This window comes from Cystoisospora suis (genome assembly GCF_002600585.1).
Source record: "Cystoisospora suis strain Wien I chromosome Unknown contig_4395, whole genome shotgun sequence".
In the NCBI taxonomy this organism is placed as follows: Eukaryota; Apicomplexa; class Conoidasida; order Eucoccidiorida; family Sarcocystidae; genus Cystoisospora; species Cystoisospora suis.
The window spans coordinates 20,033-44,789 of record NW_027157187.1 but is presented as its reverse complement, the minus strand read 5'-3'; the positions used below and the strand labels follow the sequence as shown (position 1 = coordinate 44,789).

At 45.6% G+C, this 24,757-nt stretch overlaps 5 protein-coding genes across 5 annotated transcripts in view; 3 read left to right on the top strand and 2 right to left on the bottom strand.

Moving 5' to 3' along the window:
- Positions 1 to 282: 282 nt before the first annotated feature.
- CSUI_008045 (uncharacterized protein) lies at positions 283 to 2,334 on the bottom strand. The gene is made up of 2 exons (XM_068068184.1): positions 1,313 to 2,334; positions 283 to 939 (listed from the first exon to the last, which is right to left on the bottom strand). Exons 1-2 carry the CDS (start codon positions 2,040 to 2,042, stop codon positions 359 to 361), a joined length of 1,311 nt encoding a protein of 436 aa, XP_067919844.1. The 5' UTR covers positions 2,043 to 2,334; the 3' UTR covers positions 283 to 358.
- Positions 2,335 to 10,135: 7,801 nt separating this feature from the next.
- Positions 10,136 to 15,213, top strand: CSUI_008044 (gns1 sur4 family protein). The gene has a single exon (XM_068068183.1). The coding sequence runs from the start codon at positions 11,996 to 11,998 to the stop codon at positions 14,609 to 14,611; it is 2,616 nt and encodes an 871-aa protein (XP_067919843.1). The 5' UTR covers positions 10,136 to 11,995; the 3' UTR covers positions 14,612 to 15,213.
- A 61-nt stretch (positions 15,214 to 15,274) lies between these two features.
- Positions 15,275 to 18,924, top strand: CSUI_008043 (uncharacterized protein). The gene has a single exon (XM_068068182.1). It carries the CDS (start codon positions 15,477 to 15,479, stop codon positions 15,873 to 15,875), a length of 399 nt encoding a protein of 132 aa, XP_067919842.1. The 5' UTR covers positions 15,275 to 15,476; the 3' UTR covers positions 15,876 to 18,924.
- CSUI_008042 (uncharacterized protein) lies at positions 16,473 to 23,716 on the top strand (the record flags this gene model as incomplete). Its single annotated transcript, XM_068068181.1, has 5 exons — positions 16,473 to 16,479; positions 17,259 to 17,323; positions 17,814 to 17,856; positions 21,603 to 21,689; positions 23,577 to 23,716. 5 exons carry the CDS (start codon positions 16,473 to 16,475, stop codon positions 23,714 to 23,716), a joined length of 342 nt encoding a protein of 113 aa, XP_067919841.1.
- Positions 20,509 to 24,757, bottom strand: part of CSUI_008041 (peptidase m16 inactive domain-containing protein) — a 24,210-nt gene continuing 19,961 nt past the window's right edge. Inside the window, exons 14-16 of the mRNA XM_068068180.1 lie at positions 23,386 to 24,519; positions 22,524 to 22,805; positions 20,509 to 21,858 (exon numbers count right to left, since the gene is read on the bottom strand). Coding sequence (XP_067919840.1) covers positions 21,637 to 21,858; positions 22,524 to 22,805; positions 23,386 to 24,519 — 1,638 coding nt within the window. The 3' untranslated portion in view covers positions 20,509 to 21,636. The remainder of the gene's footprint in view (positions 21,859 to 22,523; positions 22,806 to 23,385; positions 24,520 to 24,757) is intronic.

The following is a 24,757-nucleotide window of genomic DNA, read 5'->3' as shown; positions in this document are numbered from 1 at the left end:
CTTTCGGCCTCTTCTCCTTCCCCTCCTCCCTGATCCACGTCTAAAGTGACTGGTCGGTACGTATCTCTATCGACCTCTTAGCCTATAGACAGCCACACAGGTCCATACCGATAGACACCTAGACTTGAATCTGACGGAACATAGACATCGTACACGCAGAGATTTCTACATACCGACAACGACCTTTATACATAAATCAAGCTAGCTACATATATCTCTATACATCTCTATACCGNNATATATATATACAGAGAAAGAGAAGATCTCAAAAAGAGAAGAAGATAGGCGAATGAGAAAAGGCAGGGGCTAAGATAAAGCAGAAGAGAGTGAGAAGAGACGTGCGTGAAAGGCCAGAAAGTCAAGACTTACATAATCTCTGAATCGAGGAGTAAGAAGGTACGACATTATAGAGAGAGGAAGGATGGAGACCCCGGCAGTCGCAGCAGAGAGACGATTTCTTATCTCTCTCTCTTGCTTCATTTAAACCTCGATGTTCTACAAGAGATAAGATAAGATGATAGTGAAGTTGACTCCTAGGAAGAGACTCAAAGAATCTCTCTCCTTCATCGACTTCTTCTTTCTGCAATGAAGTCGAAAGACTTTCCTTCTCAATTACTTCTTCTGCGGATCTCGAGAAAACGGAAGGTAAGTGATCTTCTTCTGCGTCTAATGAAGAAGAAGAGAAAGAAGAACAGGGGAAGAAAGAAGAAGAAGAAATAAACTGAGAATGTGGATGATGAGGATGAGGAGGATTAAGAAGAGAAGAAGGGAAGAAAGACAAGGAAGGAAGAGTGGTAGAAGGAGACACTGGAATGAAAGACGAGAAAGAAGAAGAGGTGAGGTGCATATGAAGCCATGCGAGGATCCATACAGAGAGAGTGAGAATGAGATCTTCTGTAAGGTTAGGATGGAGAAGAAGATTCTCGAGGATCTCTGAAACTGCAGGAAGAGAAAAAATAGGAGAAGGAGAAAGAAAAATGAAAGAAAGAAGAAGAAGAAAAGAAAAGCAGAGAGCTTGGTTGAGGACATACGCTATCAGTACTGCCCGTACAACACAAGGCATTACACACATATGTATCGAGACGAAAAAGAAAGAAAGAGTGAGAAAGAAAGAAATCTATGGATTGATACATACCTACATATATACGACAAGAGAGAAACAGCGAGATGTATTTGCATAGACGAAGCATGAATTCATAAGATTCATAAATCCATCTTATATCTCGAGAGAGAGACAGAGAGAGAGAGAGCACTTCAGCTTGCTATTTAAGCTAAGTCTTTCGCAACGAGATTGGTCGAGCTCTTATCTTACTTTCAGTATGAGTGTAGGTTTGTTCCATATCTCCTAGAAATTCTGTCGCTTCTAAGAAAGCACGGCGGCTCATTCTCAACTCTCTCCTTCTCCTACCACGAGACTCTTTCTTTTCTCCCTCTTCTACAAGAAGTATCTTCCTCGCATCTTCTCTCTTTCTCTCAGTCCACCAATCTTCTCTAGAAGAAACACCTCCTCTGTTTTGCATCTGCGGTCCCCTCCAGCTCCTGTCTTCCGTCTTCTCTCCTTCCTGTTGAGAGACGGCATCCTCTTTCTCTCTCTCCTTCTCCATTCTGACTTTCTTCTCTCTATCTACTCTTGTCTTCTCCTTCTCGGGATGAAGAGGAGAGAGGAGACCGCGAGAGGCTAGAGAGAAAAGGCGATGAACTGTATCCAAGATTCTTCGTTGACGTGCGGTCTCTTGACTCATTTCTTCTTTCCTCGTCTTCATCTTCATTTGCATCTTCTCCTTTTCTTTCTTTTCTTCTTTTCCTTGGGCTGGATCTCTCAATCTTCTCCTCTCTTTTGAAAGAGAATTCCCGATATAACGCATTCGGCTTCGTTCTTGTTCTTTGCTCCGATTCTTTCTCTTCTCCTTCTTCTCTTCTTTCTCACTGGCTTGGTCCATAGCAGGCGAAAACGAAGATATAAGAAGAGACAAAGAGTCTTGACCTTGATTTGAAGGAGTCTCTTCACTAGGTCTCTGGAAGGCATCATCGTTGCCTCCCATCTTCTCTTTCTCTTGTTCTCTCTGTCCTTCTTCTTCCTCCTCCTCCTCTTCTTCTTCATCTCCACACGTAAGACAGGCAAGACTTTCTTTATCTCTCCTAGAATCCTCAATCTCCTCCAGCGTATTCTTCTCTTTATCTACATCTGCGCTTGATTCCTTCGCCTTCTTCTTCTCCCCCTCACACTCCTCTATCCCTGGACTACCACGAGAACTTCTCTGTCTATTATTGCAGACATCTCTTTGAGACTCTCGATCTTCTGAGCTGCTTCCCTCATGGGACCTCTCATTCAATCTCTTCTGTCTTTCTATCCCTTCATCGCACCGTTCCTTCATCCTGATGTTCCTCTCGCTTCTTTCCTTTCTTTCCTTTTTCGTCATCGTATCGAGATCGACATCGTCACTATCCTTTCTATCATCGTCCAAAGAAACTTCTTCTTTTCTCCGATAAGACAGCGAAGAAGTTCTAGCTTCAGTGCTACTTCTGCTACTACTACTACTAGAAGGAGAGACAGGTGGACTCTTCTTTCGAGTCTGAAGACTCCCGCTTGTCTTCCCATCTGTAGAGAATGCCTGCTCTATCTCTTTCACCCTCTTTTTCTTCTCCCTGTTGAAATGACTGAGAGAAATAGGTAAGAAGAGCTGCGATGAGTCTTCTTGTTGTTCTCCTTCTCCCATACAACGAGAAGGAAGAACACAGCTGCCTTCTTCTACATCCCCAGTGAATTCATCTTGTCCTTCCTCATTCTCATCTTCTATCTCCTTTTCTGTATCTCTTTCTTCATGTTCTTCTTCCACTTCACTTTCATTCGTCTCTGTATCGTCCTCTCCATCTTCTTCGTCTTCTTCTTCTCTCTCTTTCCTTTCATTCTGTCCTAGTTGATCGTCTAGGCCAGGAGCAAGACTCCTCTCCTGTCTCATTCTCGAGACATCTCGTGGAGAGATATCTTGACTTTCTCGTTTTCGTCTCCTTCTCAGATCATCATCTGTCCGCCGGACAACTGCGTTTTTCTCTCCCTTTCTTTGGGCTAACTCCCTTTGGCATTCTCGTTGAATTTGCTGAGAAGAGAAGTGCTCTCGCCTTTCATCTGAAGACATGCTGTCTCTTTTTTCTTCTTCTTTTTCCTTGTTCTCTTCATCATGGCTTGAGAGAGAAGACGAAGAAGACGATAGAGATGCGGTTTTCTCTCTTTCATTGAGAATCTCTTCATCTCTTCTTGTTCTTCTTCTTCTTTTCTTACTCTCGTCTTGAGTCACCTCCTCATCTTCCTCAGACGTGCCACCCCTTTCTTTGTCAGCACAACATGAAGACCTCGAACTATCTCCTTCTCTTTCTTCTTCTTCTCTATCTCTCCTCCTATGTTTAGCCATGGATCTACCATGCTTATCTGTTTGGCGTGCGAGTTGTTCCTTCCGACTTCCTTCCTGTAAGACATACATGGATCCCCTATCAAACCCCTTCTCTCTCGATCTTCTTTCTCTCAGCCTAGACGAAGAAGAACAAGGGTGGAGGTCTTCTCCTGGACGAGAGCGTCCTCTTCTTCTTCTTTGGTGAGATATACGGCGGTGTCCATCTGAATGTGAAGAGTAGGAATGATAGGGAGAAAGCTCGCCTTCTGCCGTTTCTTCTACTTCTTTATAGACAACAACATCTTCACGAGACTTCTTTCTTTCTTCTTCTCTTGGATAAAAACGGGGAGATCGGGTATACAAGACTTGATCTCGAGAATCTGGAGTCATAGGAAGATCTCGACACCATCCCCGGGAGGTTAGCCTAGGATGAGGAGAGGAAGAAGAAGAGGCAGTAGATCTCTCCCTCTCCATAGGTTCCTCTCGATTCCCCTCGCTCTCTACAGCCCTCCCGTGACTTTTTCTCCCCCTTTCTTTCTTGAACGCCATATGTCTCTCTCTAGAGAAAGAAGAAGTATCTTCATCAGAGGATATTGATAAAGTCCTTCTTCTCCGTCTCTTTCTTGTATCTCCTATACAAGGTGAACTCCTCCTATGATGAGAACGAGAAGAATTCTCAACAGCTTCTCTGCGAGACTCTATCACGACGCATTCTTCTTCTTCATCTCTTTCTCTTTCGATCCTATGTGACTCATAATAGCCTTCGGCGTCTTCTTCTCTCTCTACATGACCTTCTTCTCTCCATCTTCTTCTTAAAAGACATCGCATTTCCCTGTCTCTCGCTTGACGGACTTCTTCTTCTTCATCATCCTCTCCCTCTTTAGCAAGCCTTCTTGCACGAGAGGTGCTCTTCTCTTCTCGACCTCGAGAACCCCTCTTATAACTTCTGCTACTGCAACTACGACTGCTTCTCCTAATACCTTTCCTCATATCTCCTCGAAGAGGATCAGATGAGTGACCTTTGTGACGACTAAGACTAGGAGAGATTCTATGGAGACCTCCCGCTTTAACTTCTCGAGGAAAAGCACGACAACGATGAAAAGATGTAGAGTGATCACCTTGGGAACCAAAAGGAGCACCGGAGATTCGATAAGCACGGGCTCTCCCCTCTCTTTCTTCTTCTTCTTCATAACTGTTACTCTCAGGTGTGTTTCTATGTGGAGAAGAAGAGGTCATGTATTCATGTCTTCTTCTTCTTCTTGCTTCTTCTCTTCTTCTACTTCTCGTCCGTCGATCCTCTTCTCTTAGATCATCATAGGTTCGATCTCCTAAAGGCAGCTCGGTACAACTATCGTCCTTCTCGGCTTCTTGTTGGAGGTCCATTGCTGAATCTCTCATAGGAAGATAAGAAGAGATCCCGTGAGGAACTTCTCTTGACGTCTTACTAACTCCACTTCTTCTTCTTCTCAGCGGCCTTCGACTTGATCGGAGAGATCTGCAAGTAGAAGAAGAGACGTGAGAATGAAGGGAAGAGAAAGGAGGATGGTGACTGGAGGGAAGGTGTGAAGAAGAGGAAGAAGAAGAAGGATGTCGAAAGGCAGTTGAATGATGGACTCTAGAGGGTGAAGAAGGAGAAGAACAAGATTGCTCTCCAGCGCATTCTCCTCTCTTTCGCTGTGAGCCTGAAGAATACGGCGAAGCTAGAGATGAAGAATGAGCCTCTTCACTATCTGAAGGAAAAGAATGCGAAGACGTATCGGTCTTTCTTCTACAAGACAACGACAAAGAAGAAGAAGAAGAGGATGGATGTTTCTGCATAACGAGATGAGGCTGCGAGCGATGATAGGTGACTTCGACAGGGGGACAGTCTGCTTGATGGAGCACATGTGACTTGCGTCGATACTCTCTACGATATTTTCTTCCTTTTCTTCTTTCAACTCCTCTCTTATCTTCAGCTTCATGCGAAGAAGAAGAAGAGGCTACCGATGAGGAAGAATAAGAACAAGCAGAGGGTGAACATACACCTCGATGGCCGTGTTGTCCTCTATGCCGTCTATACGTTTGAATCTCCTCAGGAGAAGAGATAGATGAAGAAGATGAAGATGCACTAGGCGAGAGAAGACCTGCTTGAGCTAATTCCTTTCTTCTTCTTCGTCTCCTATCAAGGGAAGAAGAAGAACAAGGAATACAAGAGCTGTCGCTATCATGCTGTCGTTCTTCTTCTTCTCCTCTCCTTGTCTGTCTTCTTCCTTCTTCTCTCCCATCACATCTGACTAGTCTTATGTGTCCGCTCCCTAAGAACCGGTCAGCCTCACTATCATCAGTCCCAACCTCTTCGCTGCTAGCCGTCTCTTCTTCTTCTCTTGTTTCTTTCTCTTCATAAGAAGACACGAGGCGTCTGTTCTTTCTTTCCTCTCCATGATCATCGGAATCTCCTTCTACACAAGAAATGGAATGCCTTCTGTACTTGTCATGATATGAGTTGCCAGACACTCTGTATCTTCTACGTCCTTTCTTTACATGAAGGAAGTTCTTTCTGGAGTCTCCAGACGTCTCGCCACTACGCCTTTCGACAGAGCTTGTCTCTCTCATACCACCTCTACCCCTATGATGTCTCCTGACTTCGTCTTCATCCTCTTTCCGCCTTCTTCCTCTTTGCTTCAAAAGTGGTGAACGCCTCTGTGAAGTCCTTCTAGGTTCATCTTCGTCGCCTAGTCTTGTTCTTGTGTTTCTTTCTTTTCTTTCACGCTTTAATCTCTCTCTGTCAGATTCACATGGCATAGATTCATCTGAAGAAGCCATCTGAAGAAGCTCCGTATTTCCAGCATAGTTCATTTTCCTACGTAGAGATGAAGAGGAAGCAGACGCGACGAAAAGAGTATGTGGAGAAGATCTTTGTGGGGTGTATCGATACCCTGTCTTACTGAAAGATCGAGCAACGCCCTCACGGGGAACAGAGGACTGAGAAGAAGAAGAAGAGACATGATGGTAGAGGTTGGGAGTTCTGGCTGGAGACGGCATTGACGAGGGTTGTGGTACGAGACAGGCTCTTCGTTCGTATCCTTCTCCTTCATCCTCTTCTTCTCCCTCAAAAGAAGAAGAGGAACAAGGGGAGTTTTCATGACGTTCTTCTCCTCCTCTCATGAAGACAACTGAGACTTCGGGTAGATAAGAATCATGAGAGAAGAAAGGAATGAAGAACAAGCGAGGTCTTCTTCAATCAACTGACAGACACACTCCACTAGAAGAAGAAGAAAAGCTTGGTGTGGAGAGGAGAGAATACCTGAGGTTTCAGTTGTCCTAGAAATAGGACGGCATGCGGAAAGAATGGTGACTGGCGAGAGGCGAAGAGGAGATGGTGAGATGAGAGACAAAATTACTCTTTATACATTGTTCCCTTCTTTGTTTTATCAGCACAGAAAGAAGCTTTAACAGCCATCTGGACTAGCTCTTTTCTTCTCGAGAAAGGGGAAAAGAGAGATGAGAACAACAGGCAGGAAAGAAGGAGCCTATCTGGAGGAGAGAGTCCTAATCGAGGAAGAACGACCGGTTCTTTAGAACATGGCTAGCTAACTTAGTACTCTTCAAATGGGTGAAAAGAAGACAGAGAGAGAAAAGAAAGAAAACACCACTCAAGACTCCCAATCGATGTAGCTTATTATCGCAAAGAGAACACCGATCTGTCGCTACTGTTGACAAGATTCTTCAAGACAGGAGAAAAGGACGGACCATATGTGCATACTTGGCCGGGAAAGAAGAGAGGCAAACAATGAACTTGCTGAGTTAAGAGAGTGATAAAAACGACAAAGAGAGACTTCTTGAGTCTCTAGAAGAGCTTTAGCAAATCCAAAAAAGCTCTTTGGGCTCAACAGAGGAGGGACGGCCGACAAGAAGTGACAGGGAGAGAAGGGAGAGGCTACCACGAGCAAAGACTCGCGAGGAAGAAAAGGCAAAGACATTGAACGGTGAGAAATGGGAAATCGCTCATGTGTGTGACAACTCTATGATACTTGAAAAGACACGTTTTCTTAAAGTGAAGCTTGTAGAAAGAGAGAAATCGACAAGACAGAACAACTACTGCCCTCCGCCCCCCTCTCCCTTGTACCTCTCGCGTTCTTTCTCTCCCTTCTAGGGATAGAGAGGGAGTGAATGAAAATAAGAGAACGGCGACTCGAGGAAGACGAGAAGAAGAATAGCAGTAGGAGGAGTGGTTTCTGGTTTATACCCGAACGGGAGAAAGGGAAAAGGAAGTCCGGAATTTTTCATAGACGTGACACATGACTATGGATAGCATCCATGGGTACTAGATGTCTCCCTCTGAAGAGAAAAGAAAACCAGGCTTGTCTTCTAAGCTGCTGTTTCTTTACGATAGGAGAGATAAGATGGCGATGCTTGAGTGGTTGCCATTCTTCGTGAGGGTCAGGCAACTTCGCGCACTAGTCGCTGTCATTGTTCACTTTCTTAAATCAGGTGTGGTAGGCCGGCAAGTACGCATGCTGTGCTTTACTCCAAGATAGTGTTAGAGAAGAAATCAAACAAGTGTTCCGTTATCGTACGAAGTTTCTAAACAGGTAGAAGAAGGACAAAATGAAGAAGAGAATCAACACGCCATAGTGGTAGAGGTTGGTCAACAGATTGTGTGCGAATAATGAAAGTAGTAGCGGGAGGCAAGTTGTCGGAAGTCGTTGTAGCAGAGACGGTGCTTTCGCCGAGTAACTATTCTCATCATTCATGGTAACTGTCATCATCGCATCAACAGTAGAAGTAGGAGAACAAACAGTCCTAGTAAGTCAGCAGCAGTAGGGACAGGTCGTTCGACGCAGTCACTGTCTTGGAAGCAGTTCGAGCAGCAGTGCTATCAGCCCGTTCCACCAGGTAAAGAACAGTAGGGGAAGCCGTGACACCAACTGCTAGTGACGTCGATTAGGCAGATATCCTCTGGACTCGAAGATCTCATCGCAGCGCTAAAGCGAATGATAACTAGCGGCAATAACCAGGGGTTGCAGCGAGTGGCAGACCTCGGTGTACGCCATAGGTGCGCGGTAGGCGGTAGTACGACGGCCACGAGTTGTCACGCCTAAGTAGCAGCCGTAAGCGGCGGTCAGTTCTAGCTGTGTGCGAGTGATGTGTAGCGTAATAAGAATGAAGTCAAGAGTAGCATCCGGCGTAGTGCATGACACTGCTCCTGGGGAGTCACACAGTCATCTTTTACCTGCTAGCCACAAGAGGCAAGAGACTATAAGCAGTGGGCAAGAAATGTAAGAAGACGTATTGGCCTTTTTCACCAGGAATTGTAGTGTCTCGAAGTGGAGTGAGCGTGAGATATCTTGTCATGCCAGCAGTAGTAATCAAACAAGCTGCTTGGAGTCCTAGCGGACTTCGCGGTAGTACCTCGTTACGGCATATGGCTGTCCGTCACTCCGATCTATCTACATTCCTTACAGTGCCTCTTTTTCTCCCTTTCAGGAAGCAGTACTTCCTTTCATCTTTTCCCCGAGACAATTGACGTACTCTCGGCCTCGGGCACCTTTCTGCCTCAGCGTGGCTCTTCATGACAATGTAGCTCACTAGAGACTGGAGATTCAACGTGGGTTCCATTCAAGGTTTTTCGGAGGAAAGAGCTTCAGATCCCATAAACACCTTTTCACTCTCAGTGACACTCTACACTGCGAATGCCAAGTAGCCAGTACTACGTTAGTACACCCACGAAAACTTTTCGGAGAGTTCGTTGAAGGTAACTTACCGGAAAGGAAGAGAATCTGATACACGCACACCTAGAAAGACTCCTTGCTCCGAGACTGGAATGTCCTGGCCCTCGAGGAACGACGAAAACAGAACAAGACTCTGTTCACGTTGCATGGAGGGAACCAAACAGGCACTGTGCATGGAAAAAAAGCATACACACCTCCTCTCTACCGCCATCTGAGAGAGAAGGAAGGAGAAAGATGTTCTCGCCGAGTGGGAGTTTTCCGACGCGGCCTTGGGTATCTCGCTGCAAAGAGCCCCACGAGAGTAGTTCAATAGTGATGCACCACTAGAAGCGAATCGAATTGCGAGAGGGCAGGCTTCATAGAAATTCAACGGTGAGGTCCTCAAAGTGTGTGAGGGGAGAACCTGGGCTGTCTTCGGCTTCCCAGAAAGCACCGCTTCAACGGTTGCCGTGACGCAGTGGTTTGAAGGAGACTTCTTGATACCTCGTGTGCTCGACTTCTTTCTTTTTTCGAATTTATAGGACGCGCAGGAGCACCTGCTTTCTTCCGCTCTTTCTCCTCCACGCAGTCAAGAGCAATAGCGGGAGCTTGTTTCTACGAAAAGCGTCCCTGTTAACTGACTATATTCCATTATACGAGAGACTGTTTTTCGTTTGAAGACGTGTTGAGTAACCTTCAAGGCTGTCACACTGTCTCTGTGAAAACTAAGAAGTGTTATGAAAAAGGAATGAGACACTACAGAAGCGTACCGATAGCTTCAGTCCTCTACCACATCCATCTATCACGATCTTGGCTGACACTTGAGATGATCGAAGAAAACTTTCCGCTGCTGTGCTGTCCTCCTCTGCGCCTCTCTCAATGGGCTGTCTCCGATCGATGATGGTGTGACGATCGTTGCCATCGCAGCACTGACCGTTTTCTATGGTTAGAGCGCTCAGTAGTGGGGGTTGTGTAGTGGGTGCGCGCGGCCTTGGTTCGGGTGGGGGTTGTTAGCGTGGAACGACGAAGAGGAGACTGAGTGACTGACCGGGTACCCGAGCAAGCAACTCACCTCCTCATCGCACAGTTGGTTGGTTGTCGTCGCCGTACATAGTGATGGTGACACACACTATCGAACGGCGAAAACAGGAAGAGGTGCAGTGTCTTGTTGTGTGTACTTTTTTGAAACCCCGCCTTTCACATCTAATCACACGTGTGTCCTGACGGACAGGGAACAGTGACCTCTCTAGAGAGATATCCAAAGCACGCGCAAATGAAGGAACGATCCATTGAAAGTGACTTTGCTGTTAGGGGGAGACACCACTAGCCTGGGTGTGAAAAAGTAACAACCTCTGATGGTATAGAGTTGGGCTAAGACGGATAGCGACAAGTTTCCTCGTATAGGCGGGAGGCCGTTCTCTATCTTTCATGATCCCTCATCATCGTTGGCCGGGTGTACATACACCTCGTAGCTTTCGCACTGACATCAGCTTGCTTCCTGCTGGTGTCTCCGGACTTTCTTCTTAGTCACGCCATGCGTGCTCAGTTTTTTGAACTGTCCACAGATCATGCGACTTTAGGAGGAGAAGACTGACACACACTCTTGCTTTCTTCGAACACTCCTGTTTTCGTCCCTTCCCCAACATCTTTTTGAGCTATTCGAAGAGGTCTTCCGCTTTCTCTTTGATCTTCCCTTCTCTATCTTTGTTCGGTCCCCCCCAAATGAGAGTGCCGGGCCGCCTATCAACATGCCGGGCATCGTCTTTGGTCCGATGGGTAGGTAATGAGAAACGACTTCACGCCAGTCCTATGAGCGTCATCGCGTGACCTGTGACCTGGTATAGTGATGCCTCAGGCCCCCCGTGAAAGTCTTTTCCGTTTTTCTCTATCTGTCCACATCCAGGGATCCCCTGACTGTTGTTTCAATAGCCTCATTCAAGTTCTTTTTTCCCTGTATACTACAAAGGAAACACGAGAGGTTTGACTATGCGATTGAGACCCTTGTTGCTGCTGTTCTCGGCAATCACACTCATCTCCCTTCCTATTCGCGGAAGACGACCTGAACGATTTGATCTGGCGGAGTGAGGTCCCTATTATACTTTTCGTTCTTTTGCGACCTGTTTCTCATCTGCCTGTCTGTCGATGCGAGAATTCTTCTCTGGTGATCAAGTGTGTAAAGACAAAACAAGTCGCACACAAAATTCTTTCCTCATTCATATGTTCTGAAGAAACGGAAAGAAAGGCAAGAGTATCTGAGCCCAGCCCAGGAATGAGCTCCGACAGGCCCTATCCATTGCGGCTTTCTTCAGCGATGAGCATGTCTAGTAAAACCAGCTAGGACGTCTCCTTGTCTGGATGTATTTACGTATGTGGGTAGGTAGTTAACTGGTTAGCTTATAACCCCCGGCTGTTATGTATACCTGTCTCTACCACAATTTTCTCTTCGTGTTGTGACAGAGAGAGAACACGTGAAGAATTTTTTTTTGAGATCGAATGAGGTCGACTACCAAAGTGATGGTCTAACTGTATCTACAGATGAACATAACGACTTGTTAGAGAAGTGTAAGATTCTTTCTGATCTTCTTTCGTTTTCCCTCATCTGACTGTTCCTCTCTAGCTCTCTTGTATGGAGAGAGGTACCTCGTTTTCTTCTCATCTTGCCTTTCCTTTATGTTCTCCGTTCCATCAGAATCTCTTTGAGCTTCTCTCCCATCTTCTTTTCATTTCTCAAAAAAGCACAGAGAAAGGAGATTTCTAAGCTTTCTTGTATACCGACACGCAAGCTTCCTTTCACCCTGTCTTCTTCTGAATGCCCCTGTCTCACCGATTCTTCTACTTCAAACTCTCTGCAATTTGGTGCCCATCTCCTGTCATCTCGTCTGTACATACACCGTAGCTTTCATCATCTTCACCGTCATGTCGCCATCACCTTCCTCTTCTACAGTCGTCATGGACGACAGTGCTGGAGGGCTGGAGAGCCGATTCCATGCGCCCTCTGAGGAGTCTTTATCTCAGCCTTCTCTGTTGGTCTTCCTTTCTACTCTTCTTCATAAAGTGCTCTCTTCGGCCTCTGCTTCTGTTCTGCCGTCCTCATGGAGCTCCTCTTTGTCTTCTTCAACATCTCGTTTCTATGAACTCTTTCATTACTATTGTTTACGCCCAGGAGGAGGAGGGGATTTTGCGGCCCTTTTGCAAGTGCCTATCTTGATCGCTTGTGCTCTGTATCTTCCCGTTGTTTATGGTCTGCAATGGTATATGAGAGATCGTCGTCCATATAAGATGAAAGCCTTCTGTTTTGTCTGGAACATATGTCTCTCGGTTTTAAGTTTTCTTGGTTTCTTCATCATTCTCTTAACACAGCCTGAGCTGATTCCACGAGCGATCTATCCGGAGACTCAATTCTTACCTCCTGTACGTGCTGTGATATGTCTCTTTACCTTAACTAAAGCCCTCGAGTTCGGAGACACCATCATTCTTGTATTGAAGAAGAAACCTCTCGTCTTCTTACATCTCTATCATCATCTTACGGTCGCCTTGTATTGCTGGCATGCACAGCTTGTAACCGTCTCTATGGGGCATAACTTTGCCTTTATCAATCTCGGGATTCATGGGATTATGTACCTCTACTATGCTATATCTGTTATCGCTCCTGGGTTCTATATCTTGAAGATCTGTCGTCCATATATAACGATCCTACAGACAACACAAATGTTTGTCGGTTTATTCTTATCCTATGAAGCTCTGGTCTACAGTCCGCATCTCCCTGAGAGAGAAGTCTTGAATATCCATCTGGCGTGTATTATGTATGCTTCGTACTTCTTTCTCTTTGGAAAGTTCTTTGTGGAAGCGTATATGACTCATCTACGCCCTAAGACAACTCAGGTTGTGGTAGGTGTCCATACATTAGCCATAGGAGGTCTATGGATCATATGGAACTCGACCCACCCTTATCACCTTCTCCTTGAGGTCTTCATCTTCTCATCTTTCACAGCTGTCGTTGTGCCACTTGCCTATAAAGCTTTTCTTCACAAAGCTCTTATGTCTCAACAGGCCTCTTCATCATCTTCTTTCTCCTCTTCCTCTATAAGTGACGCCCACTTCACTCATAAGAGTATGACGAAGATACATGACGGAGAGCTTCAACACAAAACTTCTCCCATCTCAGAGTGTCCTTTCACACAGGGAGAGGAGAAGAAGAAGATATCGGACGAAGAAAATATCACAGAGAGACAGGGGACAGAAAGAGAAGATGGAGAAGAAGGCGGGGCCATGGAGAAAGTTGAAAGTCTGGGGTGCAAGGATACATGTGGAAGCTACTCAAGTACTCATCATAAGACTAACAATGCTGACGCAGAAACCGATGTGAGCTCTACAGATAACTCTCCTTTAAGTACCAACAATGACCGACCTGCCAGTAGTAGTAGTAGTAGTGGTAGTACGACTACTACTACTACAAGTAGCGGGGACACAAGCAGAACTACAGCCCCAGCGACTCCTCTTCTCTCGAGTTCTACTCCGTCAACATCTTCTTCTTCTATGACTTACTGCGGAGATATGCGAATGGAGGATGATGAGACGTCGTCGATTCTTCTTCAAAGAAAGAAACAGCCCCAAACCGGTAGTTGTTCGTCTGTTACTGAGGGGACCACCTGTTGTTCCTCTCTTTCTTCTCTCTCTGGAGAGTCTCTCTCCATGAACTATGAAAAGACGATGAATTCGGAAGACAAGGATTACACAAGCGAAGAGATGCATAAATCTCAGTATCACTCAACGAGAGATCATTTCTCTCAAGCCTTACTAACGACCATGAACTTCCTTCTTGCATGGGCTCTTGAAGCAATGGCCACCTCCGTTTCTCGCTTGCCTGTTCATGCACCTTCTTCTCAAACAGGGAATCCGCAGAAATCGCTTGCCGCATCATCGTCATCATCTAACAAGAGAGAAGAAGAGAAACACAAGAAAGAGAACGATGCATTACAACAGGATGGAGTGCAACAGAAGATCGCACATAAGAGTATGACTCATGGAGAATCTTCTCCTCATTATCATCTCTTTGACGCCCTATTTGCACTAATCTCGAAACCTGCCTCATCACCTTCTTCTTCGTCGCAACAGAAGAAGAACATGTCTCTTCATGAAAGGAATGGACCCGTCTCTACTCAGCTTGCTTCATGCCCTCCTGCGACGAGTGGATCTCCCAGACGAGAAGAAAAAGGAGACGTACTTCTAGCAAAGAAAACGAATTCTTTCTCTCTAGGAGGTCCTCTCAGTTCGTTTGTCGATGTTGTTCTTCTCCTGGTCTCCTTCGCTCTCCCAACGGTTTATGGATGGTATGTACACGGGAGCGCGATTCTAGGTCTATGTGGTCATGGTGCTTTTCGGTGGATTCTTGAGCTCTACCTCTGTCATACAATTCTGAGAAAGAAGAAAGTCAAGCGAGTAGGAAGCGGAGAAGGAAGATATGAGAGAAGCGTCACGTCGACGTTCTCTAGCAACACCATGAGGGGGGCAGCAGCATCTACCTCAGCATGAAGGGACAGGAGGTCTTGAAAAGGCTCTCTCTTCTTCTTGATAGGAGATAGCAACGAGATAATAAGACGACACACACGAGAAAAGAGCAGTAGTCAAGAGAGGGATGGATTCTCTTGGTAATCTACTACTCTACTACTACTGCTATTACCACACCAGTTCTCTTATCATTCTCTCTTTCGTGGCCGTCTGATTCAGAGGCGGAGAGAAAAATAGAGGGATGAAGGAAGATGAGAGAGAGAAGAAGACGAGAAGGCAGATTTAAGAAAAGCAGGAAGTTACATCCTACCATCGATTTGATGAAGGATGTATATGGGATATGATTGATATGCGGGATCTCGCTGTGGAAAAGAGAAGAACAACTAGGGAGTACCGGGGGAGATAGGACGAATACAGAGAGATTGACAATAAATGAACAGATTAATAGATGGATAAAGATAGATAGATGAAAGATAGAAAAGTGTAATTAGGAAGAAATGATGAGCTGAGGGAACCCGCGGGCAATAGACGAATGGCTTTTTAGTGTCGTCATCGTCTCCACCTCTAAAGGGGGAAGTGTATCGTCGTATGTATTCGCTCTGTAGAATACCTTAATGAATAGTGTATCTTTACTCTTCAATATATATATATATATATATTTATATCTATAGGTGTCCCTCTCTGTATGTAGATGATACCGCTATCCTAGATTCTTTACCATGGTCTTTATTGATCACATACAAACCTTAGGGGTACCTCTTCAGGTGGTGAGACAGGAAGGAAATCTTTTAGCTCGAGAATCACATGCAGCTTCTCATCGATTGAAGGAAGATACACCAACTTTCCCAAGGTGCCACATACACATCCTTCTGAAAAATGGCAGCGTTGTATGAAGAGGCCAAATGTTATCTATCTTTCGCTCCTTCCTTTCGTAGTAATGAGGTGTATGTACATACACCTCACCACGCAGCGACTTCAGTTAAAACGCCTATCAACTACCACATCAAAGAGAGGGAAATTATTCATTAGTCTTGAAGTTGTTATGCGACTGGTTGAAAGAGAGATAGATAGACGGAGAAAAGAGAATCTCATGTCTGCTCCAATCGATGCTACCTCCTGTGGAGTTCTACTACTACTACTCCTCCTCGCTGACATCCCAACCTTTAGGTTTTCAAGGCTCCCTCATCGCCGAAAAAAGACGGTGGTTCGGGTCTCTTGTATAGTAATAATCCTAACTCTCATAAGGATAGCACCCATTCTCTTACTCTTCTTCTTCTTATGGCCTTGAAGTACGGGAGCTAGACAGCGGCTTTTCTCTCTGTAAGTATGCTTCGATCTCTTGCAGGCAAACGCCTGTGAAGAGGTTTTCAGAGAGTTTCTCAAGAAGATCTTCGCTTTCTCCTTTGAACGAGAGAAAAGGAAAGAACAAGCAGATGCTTTCTTCAAAAGAAGAAGAAAGACCAGCTTGGAGAATTCCGACAGATTTGTAACAAGCCGTAGCAGGGGTAGTTGTCTACGCTGCCTATATTTTTAGGAAGGGGGGGGAGCCTTCTCTTCCGTGGTGTGTGGTAAAAAGAATGGAAAGATATTTTTAACTTGCTTTGTTTCTTCTTCTGTCAGTCATGCGACTCATTTCTATGGAAAAGGTCTATCCTTCTTACCATGGTGTTGATGACGAGGGATAGAGAGAAGAACGGGTGAGGTACTTCTTCGACAGTTGCTCCTCGCCCACCGCATGCAACTAACTCCGAGCTTTTTTAGGCAAGGACGTACAACGGATTCCATCTAGCCAAGCACTCCTACGGGTGGTAGTCCCTTTCGATGTATGCTGTAGATCCTCTCATGCATCTTGAGTGTCTAGGGGGGAATCGGATCCTACTGTATCATGGTATGTAAGTAGATATGGTGACCCCTCTCAATGAGAGAATCGATGTCTGTCTGGATCAATTCCTGTCGGGGAGATAGCTAGTAGATAGATGACTGCTATGTATGTAAATTTCATAGAGTTTTTGTGGTATAGGGGAGAGCTTGAATGTATGATTCCTCTTGCCTCTCCGCCTGATCGCATACAGGGGGGCAGATAGATCTATAGCCTGCCCCCTGTATCGCTTCAATGCTATCGAACGGGAAGGAAATGATTGGGAAGAGCTTTTTCATTCATGATCCTCCCCCTATCCCTTCGGGTATATGTCTATGATGCTGGAGAATAGATTGCAGATGAAAGATGAAAGCTTCTTCAGAGACATGAAGTTTCTCAACGAGGCAGACCTCTTCACTAATTATATGCTAATACGGTGACAAGTGCCGATCGACATAGAGAGCGAGATGGACAGATAGATACAAGAGGATACATGAAGACTCTCCTCGAGGATGTATGTACAAGGCGTGATTTGATCTAGGGGAAAAACCTAAGGCAGGGACGGATTCGTTTTTCTTTCCTCGCGTCTCGTCGTTCTCGACTTGGGACGGCACACACACACAGAGTCATCGCAGGAGATGTATCTGTGGAGTTATACAGGGATGGAGGAGTAGTTGTCCCGATTTCCATGGATGCTTGCATGCATTCATTCAGTCGCCAAAGTAGAGACTGATCCATTTGAACCTTTGCTTTACTTTCAAGAGCACGAACGCTTGCGCGGCTCTCTCTTTCTCTCCTGCTCTCCTCTCATAGCGCCCTCTCCTGTGGCTAGCGGGGAGGGGGGAGGAGGCAAGGGGGGAAGCCGTGAGTCTCTTAGTGTACGTACAGTGAGGCGACCTATGATTTTGATGAGAGAGGGAGAAGAGGATCGTCTCTTCCGCCGACCTGAATTTTTTGTATAGAGGGCTCTAGATATGAAAGAATAGAGCCCTGACTGACGGCTGTAAGTTGTTTGGTATAGATATAAGTCTTGTGTCGCGCAGTCAGAGAAATTTTCCTCCATTGTGTCTGTAAGAAAAAGACCAGCGAATAGTTTCGTTTCTTTCCTTTGATGCGACGGATTGTTTGAAAGCAGAGAAGATTGAGTGATGTTCGAAGACAGACAGAGAAGTTTTCTACAACATGCATGCGCTGTTGAAGGATAGAGGGGGGGGGGAGAGGAGAAGGGACAGGGAAGGGGTGCCAGGAGTATGACCCTTATTTTCATAGTAGTAGTAGTAACCGTAGATGCTGGGTTTGTATGTTGTAGTACGCGTTGTACGTATGTAACTGAAGGAACGAATTGTTACGGTCTTTTCTTCTCCATAGGAAGATGATGGATCTCTTCACGCGACGAGGTATGACGTGAAAGGTGAGATTTGCCAGTGACCGCGAGAGAAGAAGAAGACCTTACGAATACGTTGAGGGATCTAAGGGGAGAGGGAGAGAGTGAAGAGAGAGAGGACAGTAATCGACGTGAGGGGAATAGGTGCCTTCTCCCAGTACCACGATTTGCTGAATGACATACAAAGAAGAGGAATCTCTCATGTCTATCCAGAGGATCATAAGGAAGAGAAAAGACAGACTTTTCCTTCTTCTGACGTGCGTTTTCTCTTCTCTTTGAGAGCACTTTCATCTTCATCCGTCTCGGGGTGTAGTACGTGTAAATTCGAACTTGCAAAAGCCATCTAGATATGAAAAGAAGGGGCAGGGGTCCCTTGTCTACTTCAAACAATACCCTGGAACTCTGTCGCAGTCAACGGGATTTCTCTCAGCTGAAAAAAGAGGTCTTTTTCCTTTCTGCTTTTTCACACCCACAACAAGTACAACTGTTTGCTTATAGCGACGTGCTTCTTGAAAAGAAAGGGAAGACGAAGAAGAGTTTAGCTACCAAAGAAGACCTCCTCCTTGGTGTCGGTTATCACGACTGAGTGCTCTTCGATCCATAGGCAAAGTATCGCGAACGAGTGTCTCATAATAGATGGCTGGGTGTATAGGTGTATCTCCTTACCTCGGCGTGCGACTCTCGAGGGGCAGCAGCAGGAAGACTAGCAATAGGGGGAAGTCTGCCAAAGCGAACTGTTCTTCCCCCCCTGTAGCTCAGAGAAAGGTTCACACTTTTTTCTTCGGAGCCGTGAGACGTTAAGTACGTCATAAAATGGGACATCTATTGATTGTCCTGTCTGTCTTTCATCGTATACATATGTATCTGTGTACGGGGGGCTGGATGTGCAAGCAGGCTATAGATCACGTCGTCTTCGTATTTTTGTGCCGATGGCTGTACACAGTAGTACTCCTGTATCATGTGGGATCTATCCGAAGTGAGTTCATCGAACTTAAAGAAGGAAGAAAGAAGAGAGATCTTTCCAAAACTCTTCAACCTTCATGTATTTTTAGGATAAACGGTGGAGTGACATCCCTAATGATTGCTAATGATAACGTTGACTATCAGGAAAGTCGAGAGGAGGCCAGCGCATTCAAATAGAGGAAAGAATCGAGCGTGACCAGCTAGCTAGACCGTCTGTCTTGAGACAGCAGCGGAGAGATCGGTGTCTCTCAGAGTGGCAAAAGAATACAAAAAAGAAGAGGAACGCCCTTCAGAAGGTGGGGTGTTGTAGCAGAATCGTCTTGCTGTAATAGGTGGTTTCGTACTCCACGTATCGGAGAGATAGATAGATAGATAGCCCCAGTCTCTCTCGGTCGATGAATTTACTCGGCGATAGGAGAGACCTCTTTCTTGGCCAGTGCATAGAATGATCGCGTTCGTATCGATGAAGAGACGCCCGGGAGAGCGTAACTGCTGCTGCCGATGTTGTATATAGAGACTCATTCGAGGTGCCTAGTTCTTGATCTACGAAAACAAAGAGGTGTCTGGATCTCGTTAAGAGGTCACATAACCACAAGGCAGGTGTGTACCACTTCAGTTAAATGTCCTCAAATAATGAAATGTATGAAGTCGCACAACAGGAAAGACACCTTTTGGTCACACAAGGATCGCTCTCCTTCCTTCTCCGAGATCTACTTTCCCCTACTCGCCACACGTGTATGTTGATACACGTGGCAAGAAGGCAAACGCATAACGTTGTATAGAAAGCGGACACACAGAGGGAGCGCCTAACAGAATAGAATGACAATCTAGACACCTGGCTAGGATGTGCATAGCTAGCCTTTACTTTCCTCCATAGTCAAGGAGCTTCCGAATCTACAGAGGGATGCAAGGCAGGCAATATCTCTGAAGCCATCGAGATGTATGTGACTACCTCCTTTTCCTCCTTTTCAGACACAGAACCTTCTCAATCATTTTCATTATGCACATGCACGCCCCCTAAGCTTAATAGTGCAACGTCATACTCTTTCTTAGAATGTGAGACAAAGCCCATCAATCTGTGTATCTCCGGGATGTCTTAAGAAGACCTTCAGGGCAGAAAGATAGATTCAATTACCTACATCCCACATCAGGTGACGCAAGAAGGAATGAAAAGCCTATAGAAACACATACGCAAACTTTTCGTCGCGGTTAGGAATCACCTAACAACCTGACGGGTGAATTTCGTCGGACGCACGATTGAATAGCCGTCCTTACGGTATCTAGGCAACTGCAAAAGTTTACCGCGCATGCCCATGCATGCCGTAGCTCTGCGTTTGCTGCTGCCCCCTTTTGTTGCCTGGTTGGGGCTTTTTTCCTCCTCGACGCGTCTTTAAGTTGTGTTTCTCTAAAGTCGCCTCGTGCTTGAACGCTTCACTGCATGTCATCTTCGCCTCTTCTTGCAACACACACCCTACCGCGCAGGTCTCCTTGCCTTCTCTCTGTTTCCTGTATGGGGCGAGGCCTATAAGTGAAATCGTGATGGACAACTGAGATGCATGGCTGAATGTGTTTTACCGACGAGCGCGAAAAATACCAAGGGAGCACCCCGATCTTATGAGCAGTTTTCTGTGGAGATTAACATAGGAGGAGGGCATCATTCATTCTCATCGCGCCTCCTTTACAATGGGCGTGAGAGATGGACCCTTTCCATTGCGACTGTTCATTCAGGTTTCTAGTGTAAATACACCTACACCGTATGTTTGACAGAGTTTTCATGTGAGATTTGCGTTCCTGGGTTTCACTTGTTCAAGTAGTGATTCTGTCAGTCAATCGACACACACAACAGACTTAACAGCATCACAACCATCCCGGCTGCTTCAAGTTACAAGGAGACTTCACGTTCACCACAGAGGGATGTCGGGCGAGAGAAAAGAAACAAACATGTCGCTGCGTATGTAATACGGGGGTGTTGAGGGGCGGTTGAATGACGATTACAGAACAAGAGCGGGTGTTACATTCCCTAAGAAGAAAGACGATACGGCCTACGTTTTGTACATCTGAAGTGTGTCTGAAAACTATTATTGTATCTAATTATATCAGGTAGGCTATCACGGCTGAAGGTCTCTCCGGTAGAGAACCCTATACTCGTGTGTGTGTATATGGGGTAGTTCAAGAAGAACAGCACTTATGAGTCGAACACGCAGGTGGTTGGCTCATGACCTTTCCTCTCTCTCACTTGTAGACAGTACCCCTACCTCCATGGCCATTGAGAACGTAGTGCAGAGAGTGTGCATGCATAGATATAAATCTACGTATAGATATTCATACAGAGACAACACCACCCCTCAGAGTGTCTATCTCTCTGTGTATGTGTCTATACATACAAAAAGCGTACTCAACCAGCGATCAAGAATCCACTGCAGGGAGCATCAGTAGCAGCAGCCACGCCCATCGTTATAACGCGTGCGTAAGAATACAGCGACGGGGGTTGTTCGTTTTCATCGATAACCTCTGTCGCTGTATTCTCATCATGTCTAGCCAAACTCGCAGGAGAGGCTCGATCCAGCTAGCCTCCACTATGAGGAGATAGCTTGTAGACAACAGCAATAAGAACAAGCAGACAACAACGCTCGACAAAGAAGCTAGGTCTTTCTACATCCCCATCCATCAATACATCTTTCTTACCCCCATGAGATCCTTCATTACCCCCCCTGAGAGAAGCACTGCGAGAGATGAAGACAACAACAGCAGAGAAAGTTTTGCGTAGTGACTTTCTCTCTTTCTTTCCTTGAACTTCTTTACTCATTTAGAAGAACGACAGCAAGAGGATGATGATGATCATCATCATCGACCTTCCATCGAATTCCTTAGTTTCGATGATACAGACACTTTTGTGGGTCTGCGACCAAACTGCGACGGAGGGACAGGGCCAGATATACCTATACCCTCCCATATGTCTTCGTCCTTCACACCAAGAGATTCATACAGTTCTTGGACGTCATCGAGCGTTACACTTGAAACGACGGCGCTAACGTCTTTGATGTAGTCGATGCTCTTCTGTGGCAGCTGTAGAAAAGAAGGGGAAGAAGAGAAAAAGAAGAAGACAAAAGAACATCCTTATCATCTGTACTGCGTGTGCATATCTGTCGGCGATGTCGTAAATCGATCTGAAGAGATACATTTACTTATGCTGTGCCGGTGATGTACAGACACATACTTCAGCAACGTAGTATACCAAGCAGCGCATGCAAACAGTCGAACGTACCTATATTGCAACGGTGTCTTCTCGCCTTCACCCCCCCAGGAAACCAAGGCGTTGTCCTTTCGGTTCTTTCTGGATGATCGCTGTCATTCATCATCTATAGCTCCAGAGAACCGACGTTATGAAGACTTTCATGTGAACTCTTGTCTAGGAGGTAGCCTACCGCCTGGCAACTCCACGCTTTCTCAATGATCTGTTTCTCTACGCCCCGAGTACAAGCTACATACCCTGAAACATTCTACGGTGCACTCCGATAGAGACTCACATACACACATACATACCTACCCACACACATCCATGTATGGCTGCATATATATATATATAGGCCCTCCGCCCTGTATGTGCGTCTTTCTTTCTATACTTTCAGCACTCTCACTAGAATATCATCGATGAGATACGATCTCGGCTCCTACGGCACCGTTCTTGATCTCTTAAGGAGACAGACTGTATCTTCCTCATCATCACTTACATTGTCGAGCTGAACGCCTGCGAGCAATTCCATCCAGTAGCGGCCAAGTTTCTTATCATGCATATGTCTAGAGATGACTTGCTTCTTAGCGCTCTCCAGCTGAAATTCTTGGATAGGGCGAATCGTCGCGAGATCTTTCAATGCCTTCCGTGCAGCGTGAAGGACAGTATCGACAAGCCCTGGTTCTGTCTGGACTGTAACTACATATAAACCTCCTCTAAGAATCTCAAAGGCCATGAACTCGAAGACGGCATCGTATGTTAAGCGTCGTTCTTCTCGCAGCTGAACGGAAAGTATAGGGGGGGCAAGGCAATACGGGAGCAAAGGTCTCCAGCCAGGAGCAAAAAGAATGAGATTTGAGTGAGAGGAAAAGACAGAAGGACAGGCAGCATACATACTCATTCAGCCCACACATGGAGGAGGTGTAGTCTTTGAATGTATACATATATGTATAGAGACAGAGCCAAACATCTGTATATATATTTATATACATATAGATGCTCAGAGAGATAGATTAGGTTTATGTATGTGAGAGTGGAATGCACCGGGGCTTGTTTAAGCGTTTGGCCTCTGAGTAGTAAGAAAATAGAGCGTGACTTGCCGGTTTTTATTCCCTTGAGAAGGTGATCTACTGAACCTGCACTCGGACAGTACTGGAAGTGTCCTCTCAGTAGCAGTTAAGAAGATTGGTATCGTTTTGCTGCTCAGATAAAAGAGAAAAAGATTCTAAAGAAAAAGAACCGATGCCAACTGATCGAAGGCCATGTAGTTGAAATGCATCTTCTCCATATATGTATGTTATCGACTGTCTATACACTGCATTCTCTCTAGATGAGAAGTTCTGATGTGAAGATGACCTTACCACACTGAACATTCTCTTGGAGACAATCTCTTGAAGTAGCCACATAGCTACGCGACCAAATGCAGGATGGCGACGCCGATCTTGAGAGATGTTGAGCTCCCCTCGATATTCTCTATTTTCGCGATCGACTTGAGAAGAGCCTAGCGAGGAAGACGTCGTATCGATGTTTTGTCCACCACCTCTTCTCCTAGGGTTCTCTGGCAAAAGAGAAGACGATGATGAAGAAAACGAAGAGAAAGGCGAGGATAGCGAAAAGATACCATCTTCCTTGTTATACCGAGGAATAGAAGAAGAAGAGGATGAAGAGAAGAACCTCCGTGACGAGGGCTGATCATCGCCTGGTATACCCCACCTATTAGGCGCATGCCCTACAAGATGAATGACAGCTCGTTCATCTGAATCTATTACATGGACTTGTACACGTTTCTTCTTCTTCTTCGTCTTTTCCTCAGACCTTTCTAAAAGATGGTGTGAAGGAGAGGATGGAGATCTGCGATCTTGTGCTGTTGCTGAGAATACGGATTGAGAGGAACTGTCTGGAGAATTCAGACCCACATTCTCTTTAGCAAGGGCTGGCACTCCAACAGGCGAGAATAACAACGGTGGGGGAGCTGAGAACGACGATGAGACCTTCCTCTCCTCATCTTGATGATAGAGCTGAATGAACGGAGAGTTAAGACGTTGATCTGTCATAGAGGTAGTAGGTGAAGAAGACTCAACGTTGCTATCGACATTGATCGTATCCTCCTGTTCACCTTCTTGTTTAAACTGAGAAAGTCCACGTTTTAGCACTCCAGAGGTGTGCTTGGTTTCTCTACTTTTCTCAACACAAGATGAAAGGACCCCGTCCACTGTATCTGCTGTCGATGAGTCAGTTGGATCGACGTCTCTGATGAGAGGAATTTCTAGGTCTTTACCAAGGTAGACATTTGCTAAGCGTTCAGTTGTATTTAGATCAATATCGCCAACTATATTCAATTCCATATGTCCTTTAGCTAGCTGATATGAAAGATGATGAAGGAGAGTACGACGAATAGTATCTAGAGTCAACGGCTTAACATTCTCAGGTCGGAGACATCGGAAACGCGGATCATCTCCACTCATCTCTATTACCAGCTCTCCAAGGGAATAAGCCTGTGAAATACACACATACAACATACATCTTCATACATGAGATCATACAGTAAAGAGAAAGAAAAGTAGAGATCAATATGAAGAGTAGCAACTAAAGCAGCGACTCCGCGCGATATCTTCTAGCCCAAGTAAAGAAAGACTGGACTGAGGCCCCCTGTTTAGTGTCACAGCAGAGCTTGTCTCCTTTCTCTTCGTCTTTTTATACTTTCTCAGCAGTCGTCCTTTTTTCGATGAGGAG

Bases quoted from the DNA above. Each gene is read 5' to 3' on its own strand.
- CSUI_008045 (XM_068068184.1), bottom strand. From the start codon at position 2,042: ATGGGAGGCAACGATGATGCCTTCCAGAGACCTAGTGAAGAGACTCCT. The intron at 940-1,312 runs GTAAGATAAGAG...CTCTTCCTGCAG, and splicing joins AACCTACACTCATACTGAAA to TTTCAGAGATCCTCGAGAAT.
- CSUI_008043 (XM_068068182.1), top strand. From the start codon at position 15,477: ATGAAGAGGCCAAATGTTATCTATCTTTCGCTCCTTCCTTTCGTAGTA.
- CSUI_008044 (XM_068068183.1), top strand. From the start codon at position 11,996: ATGTCGCCATCACCTTCCTCTTCTACAGTCGTCATGGACGACAGTGCT.